General features: G+C 37.2%; 4 protein-coding genes across 5 annotated transcripts; all 4 read right to left on the bottom strand.

Annotated features, from left to right (window-relative positions):
* Positions 1-592: 592 nt before the first annotated feature.
* On the bottom strand, positions 593-3355 carry LOC108142067 (lipase 1-like). Its single transcript, XM_017265753.2, has 3 exons — positions 2749-3355; positions 2128-2667; positions 593-1691 (listed from the first exon to the last, which is right to left on the bottom strand). Exons 1-3 carry the CDS (start codon positions 2875-2877, stop codon positions 1143-1145), a joined length of 1218 nt encoding a protein of 405 aa, XP_017121242.1. The 5' UTR covers positions 2878-3355; the 3' UTR covers positions 593-1142.
* A 776-nt stretch (positions 3356-4131) lies between these two features.
* On the bottom strand, positions 4132-7223 carry LOC108142066 (lipase 1). The gene is made up of 3 exons (XM_017265751.1): positions 6356-7223; positions 5733-6275; positions 4132-5295 (listed from the first exon to the last, which is right to left on the bottom strand). Exons 1-3 carry the CDS (start codon positions 6482-6484, stop codon positions 4747-4749), a joined length of 1221 nt encoding a protein of 406 aa, XP_017121240.1. The 5' UTR covers positions 6485-7223; the 3' UTR covers positions 4132-4746.
* A 501-nt stretch (positions 7224-7724) lies between these two features.
* LOC108142109 (lipase 3) lies at positions 7725-9707 on the bottom strand. Its single transcript, XM_017265804.1, has 4 exons — positions 9493-9707; positions 8930-9107; positions 8511-8872; positions 7725-8444 (listed from the first exon to the last, which is right to left on the bottom strand). The coding sequence occupies exons 1-4, from the start codon at positions 9628-9630 to the stop codon at positions 7881-7883; spliced, it is 1242 nt and encodes a 413-aa protein (XP_017121293.1). The 5' UTR covers positions 9631-9707; the 3' UTR covers positions 7725-7880.
* Positions 9708-9951: 244 nt separating this feature from the next.
* LOC108142059 (lipase 3) lies at positions 9952-13045 on the bottom strand. Of its 2 annotated transcripts, none has more exons than XM_017265744.2 (4): positions 12459-13045; positions 11655-11832; positions 11241-11596; positions 9952-10653 (listed from the first exon to the last, which is right to left on the bottom strand). In XM_017265744.2, exons 1-4 carry the CDS (start codon positions 12669-12671, stop codon positions 10102-10104), a joined length of 1299 nt encoding a protein of 432 aa, XP_017121233.1. In that variant the 5' UTR covers positions 12672-13045; the 3' UTR covers positions 9952-10101. The 2 variants fall into 2 exon arrangements, with proteins under 2 accessions (XP_017121233.1, XP_017121232.1); XM_017265743.2 differs by having other exon boundaries at positions 11235-11596; positions 12459-13044.
* Positions 13046-17576: the final 4531 nt, after the last annotated feature.

The raw sequence follows: 17576 nt of genomic DNA, 5'->3' as shown, positions 1-17576 counted from the left end.
GTGTCAGTGGCAATTTCAGTTTTTTGGCAACTGCCCAGTGCTCTGGAGGGGACTTCCCCCACTTCGAAGTGTCAGATGCAATGGAGTTTTAAATAAAATGTACTTGCAATAAATTTCCGCCAGCTCTATGGAAATATATTATCAGCATATGCTGGCAGCTTCTTCTTCTTTTTGGCAAGCCACAAGCCTCGTGTCCGATTTAAATATTTAATCTGATTTCATGTTTCAATGCGTTTTCTGGTAATTTACAGTTAGTCTGCTGTTGAGTGAGACAGTAAGCAAAGAACTTTCAAATATATTGTCAAAAACCTTTTCATCTTTAAAACAACTTAACTCAAGGTACACCCTGCATTTTAATTGGACACAAATTAATCATTCAAACAATCAGCTTATGGATGCCCAAGACATTATGGTAAAGTAAACATCAATTAAATAAAGTATTTAGGCCACGTATGTTTCATAACTGCAACTTAAGGAGTCCCGTAATGACACACACAAGCGGTTTAACTTACAAAGTACATTTCTACCAATCAAGCCTTTTATATAAAAAGAATAGTAACTTAAAATAAATTATTTTAAATTGTGATAACAGAGCACCAGTTATATTCACAGAAAGTTTGATATTTTTATGCAATAATGAGTAAGCACAATTTTAGGAAGGTATTTCCTATTTATTTGGTAAAATGTTATTAACTAACATCGTGAAATATTAACATTGTGGAACATAACGAACAACCATGCAAGCAAATAAAATTCGACTTTCTTATGCACATAAAACATAAATATAATAATAGTTATTTTAGCTGTATGCATAGGTATATTAAACATTATTTGCATTGCATTTGGTATGTTGTATTTATTATAGTTGCCTACATATCGAAAATATTCTATAAACTAATTTAGTTCAGATTTTTTACAAGATTTTAATAAAGTACATTTACATTTAGAAGTTAACTGAGAAGGTGAGTATAAAATACACTGATAAGATATCATTAACTGAACATTTAATAAACCACCTTTATGTAAATTAATTTAAAATTAAAAGTATAAATTCCTCATAAATTAAAGTGTCTGTTCCATGCATTTTTAAAAATAAATTTGTTTTTTTTTTTGGCACACTATAATGTTATTTGCTAGTAAACCTACAATTCGCCACTATCCACTTGCCGCATTATTTCCAGCATTCGATCGTAGAGCATGGTTTTCACATCGCTTCCCCATATAAAGTCGATGTGGTTAAACCGGGGATTTGGAATCAGGTAATCGTGCACCACATTTGGCAGATTGTCCCTTAAACGTTCCACATCTTTGTAGGAGGTTAGGCGATCGTTTTTACCGTAGTACAGTGCCACTTTGCAGTCAACGTTGGCCACTTTGTACTGTGGCGGAGTGTCGGCACCGTATCTTCTTCGATTCTCCCAGGCGTTGTAGTAATCGTACTTGAAGAATCCCCCGCTTTGGATCTGTTGACCATAGTGCTCCACCGATTTAAGTGACGAACCCGAGGATGAGTGTCCCGTGATAAGCGGCACAAGGCTTATATTAAACTGTTGGTTATCCACACCCGTTAGTTCCTGGATGAAATAGGTGCAGGTGTTCTGGAAAGCGAAGCTGCAGATTTGGTGGACGAGTCGCCGCCACACTTCGTTCTCCGCCGGAAATTCGTAAAGCCCCAATGATCTGGCAAGAAACTGAAAAGAAACAAAATGAATCCATTTAGATTTTAATTGTAAGGCTCACAGAACAGAGTAATAACTTAAACAAACAGATATTTTCAGCAGGCTTAGCCGCAGTTGTTAAAGATCTAATCACTTTTTTTACATCTTATGCACAAACCTTATTTATGTTTTTCTTTCTTTAGCTTTAACAGATCATTATTTTAATTTGATTGTTAAATTAAATATTAAAGAGTTACGCTTTTCGCAAATAAAAAGACCCATTTGCCCTTTAGGTTTATAGTCGTCTTTGATTTTTCTTCTTAACTCAAGCATACAAGAATAAAGAAATTACAAAATCACAGCAAAATTGGGAAACGCGTACTAAATTAATTGACCAATCTTTAATTAATTAACGAGATTTGGTGGCTTAGTGTAATAGTAAATATTTCTTTTAAATCTTCAAGCTTACAGCCAAGGGTCTCATATACTTGACGAAGGGGAGAAGGGGTGAGTCGATATAGTCAAAATAGGCCACCGGAGCGAGAGCCTGCATCAACTTTATTTTCTTCATGTAAGCGGGTCGCTCACTGCCCATCACAAAAAAGGAGGTGGTGCCCTGCGAATGGCCGACGTAGTGAACCTGTTCGAAGCCCTTGCTCCTCGCCAGGACATAATCAATGGCTGCCGGGAGATCGTACACCCCGATTTCGTGGAAGGAGAAGTCCCAGAACTGCGGTTGGTATCGGTGGAAGCGCTTGTGCTTGCGCGAATACCGATTACCTCGGGTATTTAGCAGCCATATATCGTATCCCAGATCGCTGAGCAGGTAGCCCAGGGACTTTTCCGGTCCCAAGATCACATATGTCACGGAACTTTCCAGCAGACCGTGCACCATCAACACGGGTTGACCACCGGGCCTTGGAATACGATGAGCCGTAAGGACAAAGCCATCCTTGGCTTGAATCTTGTGGGTTTCCGCCGGATAGCCATACTTCTTGATTAGATCCGGCTATTGCGAAATAAAATTATATATTAACGATATATGTTATATTTTCGTTGGTTTTTTTTTTCGATTTAATAAAAATCTTACAGTGATTAGATTGGCATCCTCCAAAATGTTTTTGTCGACCTTTATTAAGCCGCATGAAACAATATCACAATAAAAATATAGACTGATCAAAGTGCCACACAAGTACTTCACATTACAGCTTCTAAACATGTTGCCCTCCTATTACTTTGCTTCGATCACAACAATTGGCAACATGCACTATGAAATTGACAGAATTAATTTAAGCAAGCGAAATTGGCCAATCAAGTGCTTTAGCCGAGATCTGTTTCTGTTAATAGTGCATGTGGAAATTGTTTTAAGTTGCAGATAATCGATGCGGAAAAGATTTCAGAACTAATTTTCGCCTAATAATAGTATTTCCTTGTTTAAATCTTCTTAATTTCATTAGTCACTGTTGTCCGAAGTTTTCACCAACAATGACACTGATCTTGAATATCATTTTTACATTCACCAGCAATTAAAACTCCGATTTAATTGAAAGTAACACTTAGCCAAAAAATTAGTTTGGTAGTTTTATCACAAATATAATTTTTTGCTCATTTCGATATCCTTTTCGATATCCCGAAGTCCTGTCCTATATCAGAACCTTTAATAATTAGCTTAGCGTCGTAAAGTTTATTAGAATTAGAACTACTCCCGTTGCGCGATCATTTGCCACTGAGCAATTGAATTTATTGATTCGATCAGCTAATTTTAGTTGGTGAAGCTAGTTAGGCCGCTCCCCCCCTTGACCCGATTGCATCTCACGTGAATCAGGGCAATCAATATGCATAAAATTGAATTCTCTCATTGCTAAGAACATATTAAACGAGTTTCCATAGCAAGGCAAGTGGAAATGGAAGTGGAAATAGCAACAAGGTGACAGGTGAGAAAGGTCGTTTAAAACTGATGCGAAAACTTAAAAGCGCTTTGATAAGCTGATAAATCACCCATAATTGTTAATCAGTCACAGAATTTGAAATTAATAGTGTTTAAGCGAAAACTGTTTTCAAGCCAAATGCAATTATTTAGCAAACACGCTAAATAAATTAACAAAAGGTAATCAAACTTAGTTCGAGGAAAGTCACTTTTTTAAAAACAACCATGTGGTCCAACTTTTAAACTGAAACTATTTATTTGCAATAAAATTAGAATATGAGAGACAAGAAATATTTGGGGATTTAAAATTTATATTGGAATATATTAACATCGGCCTTTTTTCATACAGAGAGAATTAAATCTTGTAATTTGTATTTGAGTTGTAGTGTCTTGCAAACATTAACCAGATAATAAATCATTATTATTTTTTATAGTTTTTGTTTTATGTATATTATTATTATTATATTATTATTATATTCAGTTCCTGGCTTTTCATTACTTGAAACATTCCATCCCAGACAAGCTCCTTTGCATCGATGCCCCAGATCAGGTCCAAATGGTTGAAGTTTTTATTTGGCACCAAGTATTTGTCCACCACCTTTGGTAAGATCTTAGACAACTTACAGTTATTCCATTAATTTAGTGCTAGTGTAATTAAAATTAACTAACATTGTGGAATGTAAGTATAACAACAAACCATGTCCTGGAATAAAGCAAGCAAATAAAATTCGATATTCTTATATACTAGAAATATATATAATAATAGTTATTGAACCTGTATGGATAGGTATATTAAACATTATTTACGTTGTATTTGGTATGTTGTATTTATTATAGTTGCCTAAATTTCGATTTATGTTTAGCTACTTTAAATTGAGCTAGCAAAAAAAAAAATTTTTGTTCTATTGTATTCTATAAGCTTAATCCGCAATTTAGTTCAGATTTTTTGTAAGATTTGTATAACGTACATTTTCAGTTAGAAGTTAACTGAGAAGGTAAGTACAAAATACATTGATAGGATAACTTTAACCGAACATTTTATAAATTTAATTAAAATTAATAGTATATATTCCTCACAAATTAAAGTGTCTGCTCCAGGCATTTTTAAAAATAAATTTGGTTTCCTTTTTTGACACACTATAATGTTATTTGGTAGTAAACCTACAATTCGCCACTATCCACTTGCCGCATTATTTCCAGCATTCGATCGTAGAGCATGGTTTTCACATCGCTTCCCCATATAAAGTCGATGTGGTTAAACCGGGGATTTGGAATCAGGTAATCGTGCACCACATTTGGCAGATTGTCCCTTAAACGTTCCACATCTTTGTCGGAGGTTAGGCGATCGTTTTTACTGTAGTACAGTGCCACTTTGCAGTCAACGTTGGCCACTTTGTACTGTGGAGGAGTGTCGGCACCGTATCTTCTTCGATTCTCCCAGGCGTCGTAGTAATCGTACTTGAAGAATCCCCCGCTGTGAATCTGTTGGCCATAGTGCTCCACCGATTTAAGTGACGAACCCGAGGATGCGTGTCCCGTGATAAGCGGCACAAGGCTTAGATTAAACTGTTGGTTATCCACACCCATTAGTTCCTGGACGAAATAGTTGCAGGTGTTCTGGAAAGCGAAGCTGCAGATTTGGTGGACGAGTCGCCGCCACACTTCGTTCTCTGCCGGAAATTCGTAAAGCCCCAATGATCTGGCAAGAAACTGAAAAGAAACAAAATGAATCGATTTAGATTTTAATTGTAAGGCTCACAGAACAGAGTATAGGTACATAGTCTTTATTGATATACCTTCTTAACTCAACTCATAAAATAATTTTATTTTACTTTATTAAAATTGTTTTTTTCATTTGATTTACAAACTGTCAAATCTTTAATTTGGGAAAGGCGTACTAAATTGCAATTTCAATTATTTTTATAAATAAATATATATATATATATATATATATTTATAAATAAATTCTTTAAGAATCAATCAAACAACTGAAAAAAACGTGATTTTCTTTTATCTAAGAACTTAATTGTTTTATGCTTAAAAAAGTAATTTGTATTTATATTCAAAATGAAGTGTTCTTAACGAAATTAACGAGGTTTGGTGGCTTGGTGTTATAGTAAATATATTTTTTTAATATTCAAGCTTACAGCCAAGGGTCTCATGTACTTCACGAAAGTCAGGAGAATGGGTGAGTCGATATAGTCCCAATAGGCCACCGGAGCGAGAGCCTGCATCAACTTTATTTTCTTCATGTAAGCGGGTCGCTCACTGCCCATCACAAAAAAGGAGGTGGTGCCCTGCGAATGGCCGACGTAGTGGACCTGTTCAAAGCCCTTGCTCCTCGCCAGGACATAATCAATGGCTGCCGGGAGATCGTACATCCCGAGTTCGTGGAAGGAGAAGTCCCAGAACTGCGGTTGGTATCGGTGGAAGCGCTTGTGCTTGCGCGAATACCGATTACCTCGGGTATTTAGCAGCCATATATCGTATCCCAGATCGCTGAGCAGGTAGCCCAGGGACTTTTCCGGTCCCAAGATCACATATGTCACGGAACTGTCCAGAAGACCGTGCACCATCAACACGGGTTGACCACCGGGCCTTGGAATACGATGAGCCGTAAGGACAAAGCCATCCTTGGCTTGAATCTTGTGGGTTTCCGCCGGATAGCCATACTTCTTGATTAGATCCGGCTATTGCGAAATAAAATTATATATTAATGATATATGTTATATTTTCGTTGGTTTTTTTTTCGATTTAATAAAAATCTTACAGTGATTAGATTGGCATCCTCCAAAATGTTTTTGTCGACCTTTATCAAGCCGCATGAAACAATATCACAATAAAAATATAGACTGATCAAAGTGCCACACAAGTACTTCACATTATAGCTTCTAAGCATGTTGCCCTCCTATTACTTTGCTTCGATCACAGCAATTGGCAACATGCACTATGAAATTGACAGAATTAATTTAAGCAAGCGAAATTGGCCAATCAAGTGCTTAAGGAGAGATCTGTTTCCATTAATAGTGCATGTAGAAAATTGTTTTAAGTCGCAGATAATCGATGCGGAAAAGGTTTCAGAACTAATTTTCGCCTAATAATAGTATTTCCTTGTTTAAATCTTCTTAATTTCATTAGTCACTGTTGCCCGAAGTTTTCACCAACAAATACACTGATCTTGAATATCATTTTTACATTCACCAACAATTAAAACTCCGGTCATAAGGGAATTATAAGAATTCCCTATTTTAGTTAATGAGTTTGATTTTAGTACATAATACTACAAACAAACTTATGTCCTTTGGATTGAATTTCTTCAATATATAAAACAGTTTTTTTATCCGTTTTTTGCTTTGATTTTTTGATAACCTTTATTAAAATATTTAGTTTTTATGTTTTTTGCAATAATTGTCTGCTGTTTTATTTAATTTTTGAAATATTTTCAAATAATTCAATTATGATCCCGATTTAATTGACGATCACACTTAGCCAAAAAAGGAGTTTGGCAGTTTTATCACAAATATAATTTTTTGCTCATTTCGACATCCTTTTCGATATCCCGAAGTCCTGTCCTATATCAGAACCTTTTGTAATTAGCTTAGCGTCGTAAAGTTTATTAGAATTAGAACTACTCCCGTTGCGCGATCATTTGCCACTGAGCAATTGAATTAAGTCGTGTGCCTTTTTTGATCCGAACAGCTATTGCATCTGATCCCTTGCCCCTATTGCATCTCACGTGAATCAGGGCAATCAATATGCATATCATTGTAATCCCTCATTGCTTAGAACATATTAAACGAATTTCCATAGCACGGCAAGTGGAAATGGAAGTGGAAATAGCAACAAAGTGACAGGTGAAAAGGTCGTTTAAAACTGACGAGAAAACTGTAAAGCGCTTTGATAAGCTGATAAATCACCCATAATTGTTAATCAGTCACAGAATTTGAAATTAATAGTGTTTAAGCGAAAACTGTTTTCAAGCCAAATGCAATTATTTAGCAAACACGCTAAATAAATTAACAAAAGGTAATCAAACTTAGTTCGAGGAAAGTCACTTTTTTAAAAACAACCATGTGGTCCAACTTTTAAACTGAAACTATTTATTTGCAATGAAACTAGAATATGAGAGACAAGAAATATTTGGGGATTTAAAATTTATATTGGAATATATTAACAAGGCAGATTTCATACAGAGAGAATTAAATCTTGTAATTTGTATTTGAGTTGTAGTGTCTTGCAAACATTAACTAGATATTAAATCATTATTATTTTTTATAGTTTTTATTTTATGAATATTATTTAAAACTATAAGCAGCAATATTCGGTTCCTGACTTTTCATTACTTGGAACATTCGGTCCCAGACAAGCTCCTTTGCATCGATGCCCCAGATCAGGTCCAAATGGTTGAAGTTTTCATTAGGCACCAAGTATTTGTCCACCACATTGGGCAGTCTCTGGTAAAGTAGTTCCACATCCTCCGGCGGTGCCAACCAGTCGTTGTTGCCGTAATACAGAGCCACCTTGGTCCGGACATTCTCCAGTTTGTAGGTTGGTGGCCAGAGGCTTCCGTAATGCATGAGGTTGTCCATTCCGTAGTCAAAGAGCTGGAACTTGCGCGAGTTCCTCAGCTGTCCGTAGTGATGCATCTGCTTGGTGGATGCTCCAGCCGGAGTGTGACCCACCAGAACTGGGAGCATTGTCTCATTTAACTGCATCCGGTCGAATCCGAAAATGAGGAAGAGCAAATTCTCACAAACCTGGTTGGAAATGGTCGTATCGTGGCAGGCTAATCGCTTAAAGGTGTTAATCACATTGTTATTGGGCAGGAATTCATGATATCCCATCGATCTTAGGAGGAACTGAAAACGAAAGGGATTGGATTATACTTTTAGTTCTATTGCAAAAGCATACACATTTTCACTTACGGCAACCGCTGCATCCCGATCGGACAAGAAGTTCACAACGGGACTGCGACAGTGGGTCAAGAAGGCCACCGGGGCCAAGGCCTGCATCATAAGGATCTTCTCCATGTACTCTGGTCTCTCACTGGCCAGGATCCAAAATGAGACCGTTCCCTGAGAGTGACCCACATAGTGCAGCTGGCTGAAACCCGTTTGCATCAGCACAAAGTCAATTGTGCTGGGCAGATCGTGAATGCCCATCTCATGGAACGAAAAGTCCCAAAACTGAGGGTCATCAGTGGAGTACCTGACATGGCGTTTCGAATAGGTATTGCCCCGCACATTGGCCAACCAGACATCGTAGCCCTGTTCATAGAGTAAGTACCCTTCGGAAGAGATTTAATCTCAGTGAGGTTATAACAGAAGGGAAGTACTGACCGTACCCAGTGATTTTGTTGGTCCCATCATCACCCAAGTGGCCGAGCTATCCAGCAGTCCGTGCACCATCAGTACGGGAATGGCTCCAGGGCGGGCGATCCTAAACACTCCCAATATGTATCCGTCTTCGGTCTGCACTGTGTAATTCTCAGCCGGATATCCATATTTATAAATCAGTTGGAACTGGGGAAAGAAACGAATGTTGATTAATAACTATAAATAACTATTTATATTCAGATAAGCTCTTAAAATTCAGAACACCTATTATTAAGAACGCACGAGTCGCTAAGACCGTAGCTAATTGCCGTGTAGTCTGAACCCTATAAAAAGGTAACAATAAAATGAGTCACTTTGTGACTACACTGAGCTGCTAAGTTTTTGCAAAAAATAATATAGTAGTATATACATAACACTTCTGTGATAAATTCAACATTGAGAAAGTACCCAGGTCAATATTTCTGCAGTTAGTTTTTTGAAGCGGGTTGCTCCTGAAGCAATTATATCTAATTTAATAGCTTAATTGCTCTGTTCTTATTTAAGTTATTTCCAAATGATTCGTTTTGCTTACCGTATCTAATTGTGCATCTTCAAGAACGTTTGGTGGAATATCAAGTCGAAAAGGGTTTTTAATTGCGTTAGTTTCCTGCTGACAAAGGCCCAGGAAAAAGACCATAATGAATATATTTTCAGTCGACAGTAACGACATCTCTAGGTATTTTTTAGAGAATAGCTTTTTTGGTCCGATCTGTTTGAGATCCCAGTGCTAACTAAAATGAATGATGCTCAAAAAGCGCAAAATCATTTTCAAAGCGGTACAAATTCCACTCCAATACCTATGAATGTAATTTACATCTGAAGCGAGCTAATTAGCAAATGATTTTTATAGAGATAAAACAGCCTTGACGTATATATAGGAAATTTTCAGACGATCGCAGTAGTGACTAATGGCTCCAAATTATAGATCTTGTTCATCTTAATCATTACTTAGCAGTAAAATAGTAATAACGTAATAAATTCATAGACATTATACGTAATAACTTGTGATTTTATTGTATTTCCTCATTTTATCTTTGCTTTTACTTCTACAAAATAATAAATACCTAAAAATAAACCTCACTAACGCATAACATACTGTAAATAATTAAATTATAACCATTAACCTATATTATATACCCCATTAAATAACAGAATTCTCATGATTTCTCATGTTTTCCAGCATTCGGTCCCACAGCAATTCCCTGGCATCGATGCCCCAGATGAAATCCAAGTGGTTGAACTCCTTGTCCTCCACCAGATATTTTTCCACCACATTGGGCAGTTCTCGGTGCAGCATTTCCACATCCTCCGGCGGAGCCAGCCAGTCGTTTTGGCCGTAATACAGGGCCACCTTGGCCCTCACATTCTTCAGATGGTAGGATGGCGGATCGATGGTGCCGTAGCGCCAGTGGTTCCTCAGCCATCCGTAGTCGTACTGCCGGAAGGCACCCGACCTCTTGAGCTGCCCAAAGTGCTGCATCTGCTTGGTGGAGGCTCCGGCCGGAGAATGGCCCACGATCACCGGAAGCATCGTCTCGTTCAGCTGCAACCTGTCAAATCCGGTGGTCAGGAAGATGACGTTCGAGCATATCTCCTTCGTAATGGTTGTCTCGTCGCAAATGATCCGATTGAACATGCTGATGAACTCATTCTTGGGCAGAAACTCGTGCACGCCAATCATCTTGAGAACCAACTAAAATAGGGAGCAATCACATAAGTAAAATGTAAGTTTTAAAAAGACGGCAGTGGAAAAGAGGTTTGTGATTGGATATGGTCAAGGTCCGCTTGCAAAATCATTACATTCCGATATTGGAGAGTCATCTTTTATCTTTGATAGGTTACATAGAGAAAATTGCGATGAAAATTGGCTTTAACGGGTACGTACTCATTTTGAGTACAGATTTTTCCTTTGAACTCAAGATATTTAAGAACAAATACTTAATGAAAATTTAAATAGTATAGTATTACTTTAAAAGAACCTCTTTCTTTTGGATTGATTGAATTTGTGGCTTTATGACTTACTTTGTGTTGACATTATTGACTAGTTGTTCAACAATAATACTTTTTTCCCTAACTTTAATATTCAGTAGTGGAGAAGTAGATTTGAATTAAAATAGTTAGTCACACCATCAAGTTATTGATAAACAAATGATTATTAAACAACAGAAATGATTTATAATTCAAGTGCTACCCATTTCCATGACTATGCACACACATATACCAATGCCAAAACCTTCTTTTAGAGGATGGGATATTAAGGATGGGGTAACTTACGCTCACCGATAGATGAAACTCGGCCAGGAAGTTGACCACGGGGCTCCGGCAGTGCTTGAGGAAGGCCACTGGGGCCAAGGCCTGCATCAGGACGATCTTGTCCATGTACTCGGGCCGCTCACTGCCCATGATCCAGAAGACCACTGTTCCCTGGGAGTGACCGATGTAGTGCAGCTGGCTGACCCCCGTGGCGTTCAGTATATAGTCGATCGTGCTGGGGATATCGTGCTTGCCCATATCGTGGAAGGTAAAGTCCCAGAACTTGGCGTGGTGGGTGCTGTACTTCACGTGCTTCCTCGAGTACGTGTTGCCCCGAACATTGGCCATCCAGACGTCGTACCCCTGATCGTAGAGCAGGTAACCTTTGGAACATAAAAGCACAATCAGTATGGAGCGTTGCGAGATAGCCTCTGATCTTACCAAGTCCCTTGTTGGGTCCCATCATCACCCATGTGGCTGAGCTGTCCAGCAGGCCATGAACCAATAGCACTGGCGTTGCTCCGGGACGAGCGATCCTGTGCAGGGTGAGTATATATCCGTCGTCCGTCTCCACGGTATGATTCTCCGCCGGGTAGCCATATTTTTGAATAAGACTGTACTGTAAAAGCGATGATATCAGAGATTGAGGTCAATGAATTTTATATAATATTCGAATAGTATTATTTAGAGGCAAGAATATTGTGTAACTAGACAGCTAGACAGCTGTTTGTGATCCCCTTTATATTCAGGTTATAATTAAAATTTTTACTAGCAATAACGTCTACCACACTGAGCCGTATAATCAGTTTGATCTTGTTACGCTCGAGTAAGTTGATCTTGATCGGTCAATTTGACCTAATTATATTTCATAGTAATTAAAAGCTTTGATTTTATTAGTCACCAAGAAGCATGTGAATGTCTTCTCTTTCCCTAGAAAAAATTAAATTAAATTAAAACAATATTTACTAATTACAATATCAACTATCAATGAGTTGATAAATCACAGTAAGCAGTATGTAAAAATATTAATTAATTAGGAAAATGAAAAACAAGTTTTATTTCTACAACTGAACAAATGCTTAGTTCATAAAATAAGCAAACAATAACAAATGCTTTAGAGTTAAGTCATATCTTTTGAAATATTTTCTCACGGAATTTGTACTTTAATTACTAGCTTACTTGGCACTTAAGTTGAAATAGGTATTGAGTTAGTTATTAAGTCCGTATATCTAGCATTTAACTTACGGTATTTAAATGCGAATCCTCCTGTATATTGGGATCCACATCGTTTTCAATCCGCAAATTGCTGTCCACCGCCACTGAGCGACCCAGAAAACTGGGCGATTTGAACATAACATTAAAGAGGGTTACGTTTCCAAATGACAAAGATAGACCCTCAACGATTCCCGACTGCAGTAGGGCCAGAGTTAGGGTCGTTACTAGTATTTTTGCGGTCATTTCACCAATTTTACTGCCTAACTAAATAAGTATATATTATTGTATAATAAATTCAGGGTCTAGCGCTGTGGACGCGATCGGTGCGAGGCACAATTGTTGACTGATGACAGTCCCGATTGGCGGCAACAAAGAAACCTTCTGTGAGCACGAGATATTCGACACTATTCGAATAATCAGCACTGGTCCGTCCGTCCACGTATAATACTTTCGATTGAATTGAATCACGGGGGCACAGTGTTAGCTGGGTACGCCGATAACCTGCCCGCTTGTCGTCACTGGCCGATGGCTGATAAGCGGAGAGTCCGGCTTGGAATGGTCTTGACTTTGGATCCACTTACGCACGAGATGTCAAAGCCGCCGGCCCCCAGCGGCAACTGAAGATGTTTTGTCGTTATTCAAAAATATTACGCCAAGGGGATCCACCTTAGCAACATTCGCTCGGCTCGGTAAACAAACAATCCAACATGTTGCCAGGCCAATTGAAGGGGATTCGCCCCAACTCAACTTCAACCCACCGCGAATAACAACTGGTTGTTGCTCTGCTCAGCCGGAAAGATAAAAATATATAATATATAATATATTTTATTAATTACTGACACGCTTTGTGAATCATTGCTGGCTTAGTTTTTCAGTTGCATGCAAACAGTAGTGCCTAATATGGATTAGAGAATGGAACCCCTGTGACCTAGCAATGGGATTCAGGGAATTTCAAGATCTCAAACCTGATTAAAACACTATTAAAGGTTAAAGTGCTTTTGAATATTGTTCTAAGAAGACAAAGTCCACTTGTGGGACTATAAACACGAAGCAACAATTAAATTATTAACACAATGTCATAATTAATTATTTTTCTCAATTGGATTAGAAGAAATATTACCCCTTCCTTCAGTCATTACACTAATTTATTATGCACTTGAATTGCCAACTACCCGTCAATTTAGTTATCATGTTAATTACGCAATAATTAAAAAATTTACATTTTTTACGAGCTGTTGGATTTGATTAGCAATTATTCATTATTGAACCTAAACACTTTTCGGAGTTATAAAAGCAACAATATACATTATTTTTCTGTATGGAAATTTATTCAAAAAGTGAAAGTGCCCTAGTGTCCTTTCAAATAGAAAAATTATCATATTTTTCAATATAATATATAGACTTTTTGCATTTATATGAATACTAAACATATGTCATATTTACCTTTAAAACACCTTTGCATTTGTTGGAAGATCGATTATTCGACTTTATGAAATATATAAAAAAAAGTGGCGGAGCGAAAAATATGGATTTTTATGTGACATGTACGAAAAGGTGGTTTTGAAAATATTGTGCTTAACATGTTTAATAAACCAATGGCTTTGTAACACCCCCACAAATGTAATTAATTTTTAAAACCAGTATTTTGAGTATTCCGAAACGGCAGTGTTTCCCGTTTCTCATTCTCGTCTCTAATCCACTGAAACGTAACCGCTCTCACGATTCCGACGCTATCGGTTTTGGTCAGCAAATTACTCATAGACTGGCAGCAACAAAATAAGTGATTACTTATTAATTATTTCCCGATCAAAGTGCAATCAACAAAGTCAGAGTGCGAGACGAGTGCTATTTTCGGTATTAATAAACATTTATCAAATTTATCGCACTTTGATGGAGGCAATCGCAAAGGGCATGATAAACGAATCTCAGTCCGACACACGAATTGAAATTAATTTTAGAAATTTCGTATTTGCGAGAAGTAAACACAAATGCTAAGGCAGATAAAGGGAACGAGGGGGTGGTGCTTATCTCACCGACCAGTTGTGGGAGCTAAGTAGAGCTGAGTGTTATTCAATTGTTAAGTGTAGCTTATTCTGCATTTAACGAGCAAACAAACACGCACTCGCACACAGGGACACTCAAAACAATAATAATGACAATTTAAAAAAATGCAATTAAATTGCCTTTATAATAAATAAAAGAAAGTACTTAACAAATCAATAAATAAAAGTTAAATTAAACATAACTAAAAATAATATAACAATATTTATAAAATATTTTCTAGTCGGTTACATTAAAGTTAAGGTTCGGATACAATCGCATTTCTCAAAAAAATATTTTGATGCTTGATTTTTAAATGCTAGGAATAAGACCTTAATAAATTAAAAAAAAAAACACAAAGTTAGAATTTAATTTAAAACAAAATTATAAATAAAGAGACTGTTAAAATAAACTACTTCATAAAACAAAGGTTATCAAGCTCTTGAAAAAAATCAAAACTCTTCGTTTTGAAAGCGACAACCCGATGTGTTTTTCCCAGTGTACACTCGCAGCTACAGCTACAATTTGCGGCGATGGCTACGCAGATATTTGCTATGCAAATCAGCACGAACAATGCGCAGTTCATTAAATGAGCTGTTGAGCATAAATATATAAATTTATGCATGTTGTTATCGCCCCTTCCCGCCCTTTGAACCGCCCCATCAGCATTTGCAATGTCAGCTTCAAACTGCATTATCATATGAAAAGCTTTCCGACTCAAAACTCGTTTTGTTTCAGCAACACTTTGTGGCCAGCAACATGCTGCCCTGGCTAATCGACATACTGGTCAATTCAATGACATTTGAAATGGATTTCCATATTATTTACTGTGTGGCTGGATTTTTCTAAACGCAAATATTGAAATTCCCAAGCCAGTCCCTCTAACTCATGGCATTTTCGGACTTTTTAATTTCCCTCTCGGGCATTTGGCATAGCCACCACAAGCCGCAAACGATTTTGCCTGTCACAAAGTGCGGCCGATTGGCTTAAAAAGTTATATTCAAACTTTTGATAGTTTACAAAAAGTGAGGCGGAAAGATAGTGGAAGGAAAGGAGAGGATACCAAGCCATTCGATTTAAATCCAATGACAAGTATTTGTTTGCAAACGACCGAAGAGATGCGAAAATGACAAGGCTGAAAAAATACAAGCCTTAGTAATTGAAGATAATTTCTAAAGTCAATCCAAGAAATATTGAATGGCAAAACTGGAGGAGATAAGAAGACGGATTTGTTTTTAAATATTTCGGAAGTAAATCTTCAATCAGCTCTTATACGTTTGCTTAAGGTATTATAATTTCAGTAAAAAGTTTAAATTTAAAGATACATTTCCGACATTTTAAACATATAAGCATATCAATACAATTAAAAAATACATTAAATCAAATACGTAATAGTTTTATTGATTGTTACCTTTTTCTTTATACTAATTTGTATTCTTCTTGTTTAATACATTTTTAGTTATATTTATGATAGATACATTTTTAGCCGACTTGTCTTTCTACATTTAATTTTACTTTGTTCGTAGCAACAAGTTAAATTCCCTTCGCTTAACATTAAACACTTTAACTTCAAAAGGCCCCTGAAAATACCAGAAAATCCAGCACTTGAAAACACACATGAAATCCGTTGAAGCATTGAATCTGCGACCTACTAACGACTCTCAAGCAGAAAAGGGGGTGAAATCAATGTGCAAATCTCATAAGATGCGGGCGTTTTGGGACCCCTCTTGGGGGATGGGAAATTCCCTCGCCATAAGACAAATTTCGCAAATTCTCGGGTGCGGGACTGAACCCGTAAGTGCTCAGTGTGTCAATGTGGCAAATGTATCTGTAGCTCGCATCACTGTATCTTTACGTATCTGCACCTCACTGCTAACCCTCTGAACACGTACTCTGCTCGTTGCTCGGATCAATTTCCAGAACAAGATTTATGCGCTCGCCAAAAAGGGGCCATAAAATATTTATTGTTTTCAAGTTGCATGGCCATGATAAGCGGCTGGAAAAGTAGCAGTCGCCTCAGGATAAGAGGGGGTTGGCCCAAGGATAACAGAACAAAGAGCAACAGGAACAATTCTTATCCTTATCCTGTAATGCGATACCAGTCGGGTGAGTGGGGGGTTAAGGGCTTGATATATTACCTTTAAATAGAAATTTATTTTCTTGCCAAGTTCGAAATTTAAATGAGAATGGGAAATAGATGAGGGCTCAGAAATCAATTTTAATTATGAGAGAGTCTTGCAATCGTCGTAGTTGCTTTTAAAATATACAAGCCTGTAAACCTGCTTTATTAAATTTTTATTTTTATAAAAATTAATATTAATATTGCCCTATTTGTCTGAGCGGATTACATACAAATTAAGTACAGAATCCTATTTTTGGTGCTTCTTAAATAATTTCAAAAATAAATATTAGGTTCACAGTTTGTCCCCAAACAAAGTATTTACTTATCCCGCACACTTCCACATGTGTTATTCAAATTCATTTAATCTGCGTCTGAATTTAACCCTTCAATGCCCGCAACATCTGCAGCGATTTATACAAATAATTAACTGTCAACTGCAGGCAGCGAATCGTCGGAATTTTCCGCTTTTCCTGCCCCTTCCAGCTAAGCGACACCTTGAGGGATCAGCATCCCTACACTTGAAATTATAGGCAATCCTGCTGGCTTTTCGGGAAATGTGAAAAATGAAAAATATAAATAAGTGTTGTTGATTGTTTGCCAGCCACGAGGATATCGACGGAAAGAGGGCAGGGTGATTTATAAAAATGTGCGAGAAAAATGATTTTTGCACGCCTCAGAGCCGTTGACAGGCTCAAACATCAGCCATCAGCCATCAGCTCTTGGCTCGTCTTCCACTGCCACTGCTGCTCTCCGGGCTGCCAAAGTCATTAACTCGACAAACCGCCAACGTCAGCCGCTCAGCTAGAGATGGAATATACATATTTATGGCTAGGGCAAAGATATTTACTAGTTCCATAGAATTTACTAAATTCAATAGACTTAAATAATACCTGACAAAATATGTGTAATTTTCAAAACTGAATTAATATTTTTATTTTAGAGCTTTATTTTACATTATTTATTTTAAGAAACAAAATTACCAAATT

The sequence above is a fragment of the Drosophila elegans genome, unplaced genomic scaffold (genome assembly GCF_018152505.1).
Source record: "Drosophila elegans isolate 14027-0461.03 unplaced genomic scaffold, ASM1815250v1 contig_814, whole genome shotgun sequence".
NCBI lineage: Eukaryota > Metazoa > Arthropoda > Insecta > Diptera > Drosophilidae > Drosophila > Drosophila elegans.
Note: the sequence above shows the minus strand (reverse complement) of the source record. Positions and strands in the feature narration are given on the sequence as shown.

What these genes read in the sequence shown, in the direction of transcription:
- LOC108142059 (XM_017265743.2), bottom strand. Translation starts at nt 12,671, where the DNA reads ATGACCGCAAAAATACTAGTAACGACCCTAACTCTGGCCCTACTGCAG. An exon ending in GGGACCCAACAAGGGACTTG is followed by an intron (nt 11,597 to 11,654) that starts GTAAGATCAGAG and finishes TATGTTCCAAAG; the next exon opens with GTTACCTGCTCTACGATCAG. An exon ending in AGTTTCATCTATCGGTGAGC is followed by an intron (nt 10,654 to 11,234) that starts GTAAGTTACCCC and finishes TCCCTATTTTAG; the next exon opens with TTGGTTCTCAAGATGATTGG.
- LOC108142109 (XM_017265804.1), bottom strand. Translation starts at nt 9,630, where the DNA reads ATGTCGTTACTGTCGACTGAAAATATATTCATTATGGTCTTTTTCCTG. An exon ending in AAGATGCACAATTAGATACG is followed by an intron (nt 9,108 to 9,492) that starts GTAAGCAAAACG and finishes TTCTTTCCCCAG; the next exon opens with TTCCAACTGATTTATAAATA. An exon ending in GGGACCAACAAAATCACTGG is followed by an intron (nt 8,873 to 8,929) that starts GTACGGTCAGTA and finishes TCTCTTCCGAAG; the next exon opens with GGTACTTACTCTATGAACAG.
- LOC108142066 (XM_017265751.1), bottom strand. Translation starts at nt 6,484, where the DNA reads ATGCTTAGAAGCTATAATGTGAAGTACTTGTGTGGCACTTTGATCAGT. An exon ending in AGGATGCCAATCTAATCACT is followed by an intron (nt 6,276 to 6,355) that starts GTAAGATTTTTA and finishes ATTTCGCAATAG; the next exon opens with CCGGATCTAATCAAGAAGTA. An exon ending in AGTACATGAGACCCTTGGCT is followed by an intron (nt 5,296 to 5,732) that starts GTAAGCTTGAAT and finishes GTTTCTTTTCAG; the next exon opens with TTTCTTGCCAGATCATTGGG.
- LOC108142067 (XM_017265753.2), bottom strand. Translation starts at nt 2,877, where the DNA reads ATGTTTAGAAGCTGTAATGTGAAGTACTTGTGTGGCACTTTGATCAGT. An exon ending in AGGATGCCAATCTAATCACT is followed by an intron (nt 2,668 to 2,748) that starts GTAAGATTTTTA and finishes ATTTCGCAATAG; the next exon opens with CCGGATCTAATCAAGAAGTA. An exon ending in AGTATATGAGACCCTTGGCT is followed by an intron (nt 1,692 to 2,127) that starts GTAAGCTTGAAG and finishes GTTTCTTTTCAG; the next exon opens with TTTCTTGCCAGATCATTGGG.